Genomic DNA, 11,880 nt, shown 5'->3' on the forward strand with positions numbered 1-11,880 from the left:
GGGCTTGGCTTCTTTCCTGGGACAGAATGCACTTCGGAATCACACTACATCATTCCCAGTGTGGGGAAAATATGGGCGTCAGCTATGCATTCCCTCAAGAACACCCCTGGGAATTACTTATCATTATTTTTACTCGTTTGTTTATTGATTAAAAATGGCACTGCTTAATATAAAAAGACACCTCTAAGCAGTCTACATAAGAGGCAATCAGGAAAAAATAAATATGATTGCATACGAGAAAGCAACAGCCAAATAAAACTGCTGGAAAGCTAAATAAAAACACCATAAAACGTGGCTCCTTACCTACAGCTGCAATTATTATTTCAAAAATAACAATAAATTGAAAAAATAAAGCAAAATAAGAGGCCTCCCAAAAAGCCCACTTCTCAAATAAGACTGGGAAAGTACAAGTTTGTGCAGATTCCTACTGATGATTTGAAAAAATCCCGAGTCAAAGATATTTCCCCATCTATCCTTTGAAAGATGTCAGAAGGTGGAGCCAGCAGAGCTACACAGCAGGACACATCTAGGTACCCCATATGATTAGGAACCCTGCACTAGCAAAATCTGAAGTCACGTGGAGCACCTAAGCACACACACCATTCCACGTGCAGGTGCCCATTTTCAGACCTTCAGCACTGTGGCTGGAGGAGAAGCAGATGGACCAGAAGCACACAGTGATGTCAGTGTCACGACCAGCAGCATGATCCCATTCCATCCTCCAAATGTAGAGTGAACCCAGAGGAATGGTCTGCAGTGGGTTGGAGTGATTATTGAATAAATAAGCTTTCATTTGCTTTTGCCTGCTTATCAGATGGCTGTGCCACGTCTGCTGATGTTGTAGAGAGAGACTTCCAAGTTTACATAGCTCTGAACTCATGTAGATATGCATTTCATCATCATACCTCTTATAACATCTGAGGGAGCAGACATTTCCATATTTTCCAGGGAAGGACCAGAGACCACCAAGATGGGAGTGGGTGAGCAGGTGAGATTATTCAATCATATTTGACTCTTCATATTAGGGATCAAGCACAGCCTAGAATTTTCATTTAGATTTTGCTGTCTTGTGCAGCTGTACTGCCCAAGTACTCGTCCGCATTCCTGACCATCTTTGTTTCAGAGTACTTTACTTGGAGAGCAAGGATTGTGCAATTTTCTTGTGGGGACTGGAGGGATGTCAGCCTATTTTACGGAAGTGATTCTTTGGAGACAGCAATACTTTATCTAATTCTTTCACGTCTTTAGAGGGTTCAGTGCAGGCAGTGCTGCAGTTACCTGGGAAACAAAGGAAAGACTGGTAGAAAGCCGGCAGAAGTTCTAGGGGAAGGGCTGTAGTTCAGTGGTAGAACACCTGCTTTGTAGACAGAAGGTCCCTGGTTAAATCTACACTGGCATCTCCAGGCAGGGTGAGAAGAAACCCCTGCCTTGAAAACTGGCTGTCAGTCATTGTAGCCTGTAGACAATATTGAGCTGTATGGACCAATGATTTGATTCAATATAAGGCAGTTACCTATGTTCCTATGTTTCCTTGTGGCTTACAGTCACTTGGGTCAGAGTCCTCTTGCTCAAATGAAAGCAAATAGGTGCTCACACATATTAGTGACAGGAAAGATTCATAAGATTCAAAGAATATACAACTGAAAGCTTAGAATGGTTCCACTACATATGCATCAAGTATGACAGTGGCAATTAAAGTGTGGATTATATATCTCCCTTAATATAACAGCATTTCTAAACATTGTGTATAGGTATCTGGGAACTCTGGTCCAATAAAGTTTCATACATGCATCTATGTAAACTAACAGTTATGTGCAAAAAGGCTCACATAAAAGCTCAACGATACATGTGAAAGAATTGTCTTGAATAAGTGATGGGTGGAAGAAAGAGGAGGTAGGGAATAGAAAAGTTGAACCAGCTAGAAAGATGGCAGGTGCTGAGTGAATTTCTTTTCTTCACAAATCTCCAAATCCAATTTTCAATCAAGCCACTATAAATCAATTCAACACAGAATAATATGGAGATAAATGAGAAATGATTTCATTTTTTCTATTTGTATTAAAAACACTAATCTCTCTCACCTGTTCCACTGGCTTCCTGCTCTCCAAAGCATCAGGAATATCTTGGGAAGCAGACGGAGGGGTCTGGTTCACATTGAGGTTTGGGTCCCCCACAGAAAATACAGGAATGAGGGGCCTGAGGAACCTGAACTCGCTGCTCAAGGACCCACCGGTTAAGCAAACATCGTAGTGGTAACTCCTGGAAAGAGACCCGCTCTGAGAATCGCCACAGTTCTCTGGGATGTCGGGTCTGGCAGGTGGGAAGTGAGGAGGGGCAGCGATAAAACTTTCCCTGGGATCCCTCCTGCAGATCTTGATGGCAGCAAAGGAAACAATGCAAACAAGGAACACAAAGGAGACTGCAGCCAGGCAGATCACCAAGTACAAGGTCAAGGCCCCATCTTCTTCGTGCTCCTCTTTACTGACCTCCACAGCCTTCATATAAGGATCCGAAAAGCCACCCACGGGAAGGACATGGAGCATGGCAGTGCTGCTCTGGGGAGGGAGCCCGTTGTCCCTGACCACTATCAGGAGTCTCTGCTTGCTGGTGTCTCGCTCGCTCAGGGCTCTCCTGGTTCTCACTTCCCCATTCTGGGCTCCTATGCTGAAAAGACCAGGGTCTGTGGCCTTCAGCAGCTCATAGGAAAGCCACGAGTTCTGGCCAGAATCTCCATCCACAGCCACCACCTTGGTGACCAGGTAGCCGGCCTCCACCGACTTGGGCACCAGCTCATTGCAGGGGGATGTGCTGTTCTGAAGAGGGTAGAGGAAGAAGGGAGCGTTGTCGTTTTTGTCTAGGATTACGACCCGGACAGTAACTTCTGAGCTGAGGGGAGGAGACCCTCCATCTGTAGCCCTAACCGTCACTTTGAAATCTTTGATCTGCTCATAATCCAGAGATCGGAGGGCATACAGATTTCCGCTTTCAGAGTTGACTGAGATGTAAGAGGCCACAGGGCCATCAGTGACCTTCCCAGGCAAAAGGGAGTAGGTGACCTTGGCATTCTTCTCGGTGTCCAGATCAGCAGCACGGACTGAGCCAATGAGCAGTCCTGGAATATTGTTTTCCTGTATCTGCATTTCACATGAAGACTTTTCAAATACTGGAGGGTTGTCGTTGACATCTGAAATCTCAACGTTAATAATTCTTGTTGAAGTGAGCCTGGGGGAGCCTTGGTCAATGGCTGTGATGGTGATATTATATTCCGGGACCTTCTCTCTGTCCAAGGGACTTTGGACCACAAGCTGGTAATAGTTATCCATTGTGCGTTTTAAGGCAAAGGGAAGGTTTGTCTCCACAGAGCACACAGTTCTGCCATTGTCACCAGAGTCTCGGTCTGTTACAGTAAAGAGGGCCACCACTGTGTCCAGAGGAGAATCTTCTTGTATGCTGCCAGTGATGGATATGATGGACACTTCAGGGACATTGTCATTCACGTCTTCAACATCTACCAGGACCTTGCAGTGCCCTGAAAGACCCCCTCCATCTGTTGCTCTAATTTTCATGTCATACCTGGTTTCTTTTTCAAAATCAACTTGACCTAAAACAGTGATTTCCCCAGTGATTTCATTTAAGTAAAACAAATTGTATATTACTTCAGGCACCCGGTGAAATGAGTAGGTGATCTGTGCATTTGAACCAAAATCCAAATCTGTAGCTTCCACTTTGAAGACCAGAGTACCCTGTGGGCTGTTTTCCTTTAACCTTACTTTATATTCAGAATGAGTAAACTCTGGGGAATTATCATTGATGTCAAGAACATCAATATTTATTTGAACTGTGCCTGTTCTCCGTGGCTCCCCTCCATCCACAGCTGTGAGAGTCAGTCCAAAGTGTGAGTCCTTCTCCCTGTCCAGTGGCTTCTCCAGAACAAGATCCACATACTTGCTTCCATCCTCATCACTTTTAACATCGAGGCGGAAATGCTCATTGGGACTGAGTGTGTAGTTTTGGATGTTATTTCTCCCTAGGTCCTCGTCTCGGGCAGATTCCAAGAGGAAATGCATATTTGTAGGAACATTCTCAGGAATTTCTAGATCAAATTCCTTTGTAGAGAATTTGGGAACATTGTCATTCACATCTTCTATCTTGACTACAATACTGTGGAGCTCTAATGGGTTTTCCAGCACAATTTGTGAGAGAAGTAAGCAAGGATCAGTCTGGCCACATAAAGCTTCTCGGTCTATTTTTTCGCTTATCAGCAGATCCCCAGAGTGAGTATCAAGGTGGAAATATTGCTTAGCACTTTTGGACACTAGCTGGGCTCTGCGAGCAGAGAGCTCCCCTGTTCCCAATTTCAAATCCTGCAGCACATTAGCCACCAAAGACCCAGTTTTCTTTTCTTCAGGCACAGAATAATGGCTTGAAACACACAATGCTCCAGGAAAACAAAGGAAAAGAAAAAGATACAGACCTTGTTTTCTCCTGAAGCAGTCTCCCATGGTTCAAGGTTTGCCTCTTCAATTTTTGGCCAATATATACACTTTCTGACTCTCATCCAGTGACCATCTCTGCTGTTGGGGAAGTAAATTTGGTGCTGCAGTGCTGATGGGTTTGCTGTACTGAATATTATATATTTTCTCACAGACCGTCTTCTTAGCTGTCTTCTTGTTTCAAATATTCCTGTGATCTTCTGGAGGGATTTTTCACAAAACAAAATCCTGAGTTCCAATCAATGCATATGCCTCTGCTGCCACCATGTGGCTGAATAATAATAAAAAAGGCAGCTATACAGCAGTTCAAAGGTGCAGGTTAGATGTAATTCCAAGGGTGATGTTAGGAACCCCATTCTAATGGCATGTGTATACCCACCAACATTTCTCCAATGAAAGTAGGGTCATCCTAAGGAAAAGTGGGACATTCTGGGATCAAATCAGAAACCGGGACGGTTTCTCTAAATCAGGGCTGTAAGATAGGGAAACTTGCAGGGTCTGCATGTGGGGTAACATAGAGATGTTTTCTAGCCCCTTTGTTTTTTAATATTCATTTGAATGATCTCTTTCCTGAACTATATGCTCAAGTGTACCACTTCTCTATATTGACTGGTACAGAAATGTCATTGGTTCTATATATAGATCATGTCCCTGTGGAGATGGCAGTACTGAATCGGTGGCGCATGCCCTTCTGGCTTGCACTCTTTATGAAGACTTGAGAGATGAGGTTATCACCCCTCTTTTATTGTCCATTCCGGATCACCCAGCCACTGCCACAGTGTGTTTTCTCTTGGCAGATCAAGATGAGCAGGTGACAGCAAAGGTTGCAAGGTTTTTAGCTGGGGCAATTGGAATAAGATCCACTATTTGACTACTGATTCAAAACCCTAAAATGTATTTTATATAACTGACTTTTATTTCTATTCTATGTATATTGTATTGTTGTTTTATTGTGATGGCCAATGGCTGATGCAAATAAAGATTCATTCATTCATATACAGATCATGCTGTACTACCCTTCACAACTTTAGGTTAATCTGAAAAGATTGAAGTCTAAATTCTCAAGCTACTGCAAGACAGAACAGTTGGCAGTCAACTATGATAAAACAAAAAGTGATTATTTTTCCATAGAAAAATATAAATGAGCCATTAGTGAGCATGTAATAGTGCAAGTCAATAATTTTAAATACTGGAATTACTTTTTGGTCTATTGTGTCCCAGTCGCATCAGATACAAAACACTGTATTGTCTGCACTGAATAGTCTTGCTGCACTACTATACAAAAGGCAGCCGTCATACAGCTTCAGTTTTGAAGGTGTACAAAGCCAAAGTGTTTACCAAGATTATGTATGGAGTTCAAGATTGAATGCTGGGGATTAATGAATCCTTAGACAACACAAACCACTTCTTTGAGAAACCAAGAAATACTTTTCTGTGTTCCAAGATGTGTCTCCAATGCAGTCTTACAACCGAAGCAGGTATTTGTTCTTGGAAAACAACAGCAATCAGTTCCTAGCGTTGCTTATATTTATCTTGACCTCAGCAGGTCTGGGCTACCTATCCCTGGCTTTGTTGATAAATATTTCTGTTTTTGGCTAACAACAATGGTGTTAACATTGCTGCCTATTCACTACCCCATCTGCTGCCACTTGGGTTAACACAGACTTCAAGATCTTAACTTGCAAAATTCATTAGCCCTGACAAAAGGAGTTTGCATACCACTTTACCTTAGTCTGCAACCTAGTAGTAATTATCAACTTGCTTGGTATTTAAATATTGAATACCCCTAGATACAAAAGGTGATTTCCAATGGCTAGGTTGGGTGCTTTGGCATCAACAGTTATATCTCTGACTTTGTAGAAGTCAGCTTACAAGGCTGCTTTGGCACTTGAGAGTTTGCCCTTGCAAAAATGGTTCAGTCGAAACATCTGCTCATGTTCTCCTATACTGCATTTCATAGGGATATGAGATCCCAGTTTATCTCACCAACACTTTCTCTACATTTGGGAAATGCAGAGGAATTCTGTATTTCAGTTTTAATGGTAGACTCCAACCCTAAGAAGAGAGGAAACTATAGCCAAGTTCCTTGTTGTAGCAATAAAAACTAGGCCACAATTATTAAAAGGAAGATGCGTTCTTCTGAGTCAAATTGGTCTATATTTATTAGCTATTTCTGTTCATGGATTTTGTTATTCCCTTATTTTAAAATGCACTGTTTGTTTGCCTTTCTTACTGCTGTGGTTGTTTTTCATCCTATGGTTGTCTTGCAAATGAAGAGTTTATGAAGCCCTTCTACCTTTACTTCTGATTTTGGAATGAGAGCTGCCGTCCTCAAAGCCACAAATACAAAGAAAAGGAGTGTCCAAAAGGCACTTTTCATTTTACACTCTATTTTCTATTCATGGTCTGCAGACTGAAACTCAAATAAGCCTCCCCACCAATTCTGTATTCTTCGAATGGATACTCATTGAATGATATATGTTAAGTTGTGGGTGAACTTATCAGACAACACAGCGATTCTTCAAACAGCTCTTGTTTATTCACAGGCCAGGACAGAACTGAGCTGAAGGGTTCAGTCAGCCTGCTTATATAGAGCTCCAGTACAGTGTAACTGTAACAATTTTCTAAAACTATCCAATCACTGAACGTCATTTTTGATCCCTTATTTGCATAACTATCTACAGTATCCCCCTGCTGGCCCAGGGTGAGAACTTCAGTACATAGCAATATACCTAACAGAAAAGACTTTGCTTTACTGGTACTCTGTTCATAGCAGATTATTTTGCTACAAGGAAAGTACCCAGGAAATGTTGGGGGAAATTATGATAATATGCCCATAAAGATGAAGACTTGCTTCTTGTTGAAAACCTCTCATTGCTTACATGTATTTCAGTCTCTTTCTTTTTAGTCCTGTTAAGCATAAGGGAGGGGGAGAAATTCAGTTCACCACCTAACCCACACTTCCAAAAACTATTTGAGACTTGAAACGCAACTGTCCTTCGAAATCCATACTTCTCCAAATTTTGCAGTGCAATTTTCCAAGCAAAAAATGTGTGCAGGAATGTGTATATCAGAGAAAGTGTGAATAGAAATGCATAAACATTGCATTATATTAAGGGAAATTGTAAGCAAAAATGTGTATATTAGAATAAATGCACTTTAAAATGCTGACATTTTGTGAGCCATCCGTAAGCATGGCGATCTTTTAATCTTAGAATGCACTATGCAGATATATTTTCTAAAGAAGAACTGTAACAATATGCAGTTTTTCAAAAGAAATAAATCATGGAGGTTCTCCCTCAGTTGCAATATTGTATATTTTCTCCAAAAAGTCTATTATATCCCTCTCAGTTTTTCGGCAATACGTCATCGACTGGCCACTTCTATTGAGAAGAGAAAGGGAATAGGATTTAGTGATATAGAAACTCATGTAGTAAGGTATCACATAATCACATAATGTGAATGATGTGAAAGATCAATACGATATTTTTATGGAAAAAACAACATAGTACTCAAACAGAAGAAAATAAGAAACTATTATTTCTGATGTTTTGAGAGGAATACTTGAGGTTATGTTTCATTTATTCTGGAAGAAACAAAGGATAATATTCATCAAGAAAGTAGCAGATACAGTTTGAAATGAAACCATACAAAAGGGATTCAAATGGTACTCTCACCTGGAGGATATGTTGACTTTCACCTGCATGACTTGGGACACCTTCAGAATCATTGGAACTCCTTGGGTTCAGCTGAGTGTTAGGAGGCTCCACAGAGAAAACAGGAAACAGGGGCCTGAGAAACCGGAACTCGCTGTTCAGAGACCCACCAGCTAAGCACACCTCATAGTTGTAAGCCTGGGATAGAGATCCAGCACCAGAATCCACAGAGTTCTCCTGGGAATCAGGTCCCACCGGGAAATTGGCTGCAGAGTTGTAGGTTCCTATGAACTTTTCACGTTTCTGCAACTTGATTACAACAAAGGCCACTACAGAAATGAGAAAGATGCTTGAGATGGCAGCCAAGCAGATGATCAAATACATCGTCAGGCTGGGGTCTTCCTCCTCCACTGTTTCCTCCTTTGGGAGAGCCACACTTTTCAGATAAGGGTCAGAGAAGCCGTCCACTAGAAGGATTCTGAGCGTGGCAGAGGTGGACTGGGGAGGATGGCCGTTGTCTCGGACCACCACAATCAGATTCTGCTTGAAGTTGTCTCGGTTGCTGACCGGCCTCAGGGTGGTCACTTCTCCATTCTGGGCCCCCACCGTGAACAGACCCGGCTCTGTGGCCTTCAGCAGTTGGTAGGAAAGCCAAGAGTTCTGCTCAGAATCCCTGTCCACAGCCACCACCTTGGTGACCAGGTAGCCAGACTCTGCCCCTCGGGGAACCAGGTCATTCGAGGGGGAAGTGCCATTCTGGAGAGGGTAGAGGATGAAGGGGGCATTGTCATTTTCATCCACAACCTGAACGCGGATGGGAACTTCTGAGCTCAGTGGAGGGGAACCTGAATCCACAGCCCTCACCGTCACCTGGAAATCTTTTACTTCCTCATAATCCAGAGACCGGATGGCATACAGGTTCCCCGTTTCAAAGTTGATGGAGATGTAAGAGGATGTGGGGCCATCATTGACCTTCCCAGGCAAAAGCGAGTAGGTCACTTTGGCATTCTGCGCTGTGTCCAGATCAACAGCATGGACCGAATTGATCAGAAGACCTGGAATATTGTTTTCCCTTAATTTCATTTCATAGAATGGCTTTTCAAAGACTGGAGGGTTGTCATTGACATCTGACACTTCAACATGAAGTATTCTTGTGGAAGTGAGTCTGGGGGAGCCCCTGTCTGTGGCTGTGATGGTGATGTTATACTCAGAGGCTTGTTCTCTGTCCAGTGGCTGTTGGGTCACCAGCCGGTAATAGTTGTTCTCGGTGGGTTTGAGGACAAATGGCAGGTTGACTTCAGTGGTGCAGGCAATTCTGCCACTGTCTCCAGAGTCCATGTCTGTGACACTAAAGAGGGCCACCACTGTGTCTGGGGGAGAGTCCTCAGGTAAGGGACTGGTGATGGATGTGATGGTAATCTCTGGAGCATTGTCATTCTCATCCTCAATCTCTACAATGACTTTGCAGTAAGCAGAAAGTCCCCCTCCATCTGTGGCTTTGATGTGCATCTCATACTTACTAATTTCCTCATAATCAAGTGTTCCTTTGAGAATAAGTTCTCCATTGTGTTTATTTAACTTGAACAATCTCAGCACCTTTTCTGGCACTTGGCTAAAAGTGTAAGTGATGAGACCATTGGCACCGATATCCTTGTCACTGGCTTCAACTCTTGTGACCAGTGTATCCAATGGGCTGTTTTCCATTAGTGTCACTTTGTACACAGATTGGTCAAACTGAGGCACATTGTCATTGGCATCCAGAACATCAATAATAATTTGCACTGTTCCAGTTCTTTTTGGGGTCCCTCCATCAACTGCTGACAGAATAAGGGAAATCTGTGGATTCACCTCACGGTCTAGTGGTTTCTCTAACACCAATTTCGCATAGTTGGTACCATCAGTTTGTCTTTGCACATCCAGCCTAAAATGTTCATTCGGACTAAGGGTGTAGCTCTGGATAGCATTTTCTCCTTGGTCTGAATCCTGAGCTGTTTCCAAAGGGAATCGTGTATTTGTTGGAATGTGCTCTGATATTTGAAATAGGATTTGATTTGTGGAAAATGTTGGGGAATTATCATTCACATCCTCTATCTGAACTTCAATTCTATGCAGCTGCCATGGGTTTTCCAGCAAGATTTCAGAGAATAGAAGACAAGGATCATTCTGACCACACAGGGATTCTCGATCTATTTTGTCCTTTAATATCAAATCCCCAGAATGAGGATCCAGCTGGAAATACTGCTTGGAGCTCTTAGAAACCAGCCGGGCTCTCCGAGCAGACAGCTCCTTTGCATCCACTCTCAAATCCTTCAGCACATTTGCCACCAGAGACCCACTTTTCTTTTCCTCCACCACTGAATAGCGAAAGGACTCACACATTGCCACACATGCACAGAGATATAGAAAAAAAGACACAACTTGCCTGCTGTTGTGATTTATTTCCATATTCGCAGTCTCTTCTCCTCTCAGATCTGAAACACGTGATGATTCTTTCTAAGACGACTGCCAAAGTTGATTGTCCATTGTAAGTTTGCAAGGTAAACTTTCGTATTTTTAAATCTAGAAATGGATATGGTGCCTATTTCCACATGAAATTTCTATAGATTTGCTTGTAATGGTGATCTGCTTCCTTTCTCGCTGAGATTCCTTTGTCTGGTGGTTACAGACTTCAGACAGCAATTGCTGCTCCTTGATTATTTGTTCTGTGTTGTGTAATAGCACCACCTTGTGCTCAAGCTATGATATGATTCCCATAGACTTTGTGACTTTCCAAACAGCATTAATATAATCTTCTATAGCAATGTTTATAATATTTCATAAGGTGTATTCTCATAACCTGTATTTTATATATCAGAGTTGTCAGTAAGGCACTTTAGATGTCTATTTCCTGAACCCAGGAGGGGGTTGGGCTAGTTGACCCTTGGGATAGAATCATGGAATCATAGAATTGTTGAGTGGGAAGCAACACCAAGGCTCATCTATTCCCACCCCCTGCAATGCAGGAATCTCAACTAAAGCATCCATGAGAGCTGGCCATCCAACCTCTGCTTAAAAACCTCCCAGGAAGGTAGAACTCACAGCCTCTTGAGGGAGTCTGACTGTTGAACAGCTCTGTCAGAAAGTTCTTCCTGATGTTTCGTTGGACTCTCCTTTCTTGTGACTTGATGCCATCGGTTCAGGTCCTACCCTCTGGAATGTATGCTCCATCTTCCATGTAAGAGCCCTTAAGATATTTGAAGATGGCTATCACCTATCAGTCATCTTCTCTCAGTCTCCTCTTCTCCAGGCTAAACATACCCAGCTCCTTCAACCGTTCCTCATAAAGCTTGGTTTCCAGAACTTTTATCACACTGCTTGGCCTCCTCTACACACATTCCAGCTGGTCAACATCCTTCTTAAATTGTGACACCCAGAACAGGACACAGTATTCCAAGTGTGGTCTGAACAAGTCAGAATAGAGTTGTACTATTACTTCCCTTGATCTGGACATTATACTTCTGTTGATGCAGCCTAGAATAGCATTAGCTTTTATTTTTATTTTTTTGTTGCTGCTTCACACATAATGTTAAGCTTGTGGTCCACTAAGACCCCTGGATCCTTTTCACATGTAAGCCATGTATCCCCCATCTTATATTTGTACAGCTGGTTATTACTGGGGAAAGAGTTGGATCCCATCCAAGTCTTCAATTCTATTATTCTATGTCTCACTGACTTATTCATTCAAGCTAAAC

The 11,880-nt window shown here is 42.6% G+C and overlaps 1 protein-coding gene and 1 pseudogene across 2 annotated transcripts; both read right to left on the bottom strand.

The window, feature by feature from the left end:
- Positions 1-1,808: 1,808 nt before the first annotated feature.
- On the bottom strand, positions 1,809-4,702 carry LOC308481897 (protocadherin beta-16 pseudogene; annotated as a pseudogene). The gene has a single exon. The product of its transcript is annotated as a protocadherin beta-16 pseudogene (transcript).
- Positions 4,703-6,986: 2,284 nt separating this feature from the next.
- Positions 6,987-11,059, bottom strand: LOC308481912 (protocadherin beta-16-like). The gene is made up of 2 exons (XM_081014745.1): positions 8,171-11,059; positions 6,987-7,876 (listed from the first exon to the last, which is right to left on the bottom strand). The coding sequence occupies exons 1-2, from the start codon at positions 10,592-10,594 to the stop codon at positions 7,841-7,843; spliced, it is 2,460 nt and encodes an 819-aa protein (XP_080870871.1). The 5' UTR covers positions 10,595-11,059; the 3' UTR covers positions 6,987-7,840.
- Between the last annotated feature and the right edge of the window lie 821 nt (positions 11,060-11,880).

Source organism: Podarcis pityusensis (assembly GCF_964106645.2).
Source record: "Podarcis pityusensis genome assembly, chromosome: 7".
Lineage (NCBI taxonomy): Eukaryota > Metazoa > Chordata > Lepidosauria > Squamata > Lacertidae > Podarcis > Podarcis pityusensis.

Excerpts from the sequence above, each read along its gene's own strand:
- LOC308481912 (XM_081014745.1), bottom strand. The coding sequence starts at position 10,594 with ATGGAAATAAATCACAACAGCAGGCAAGTTGTGTCTTTTTTTCTATAT. Across the intron at positions 7,877-8,170 it reads AAAGTCAACATATCCTCCAG|AAGTGGCCAGTCGATGACGT; the intron begins GTGAGAGTACCA and ends TCTTCTCAATAG.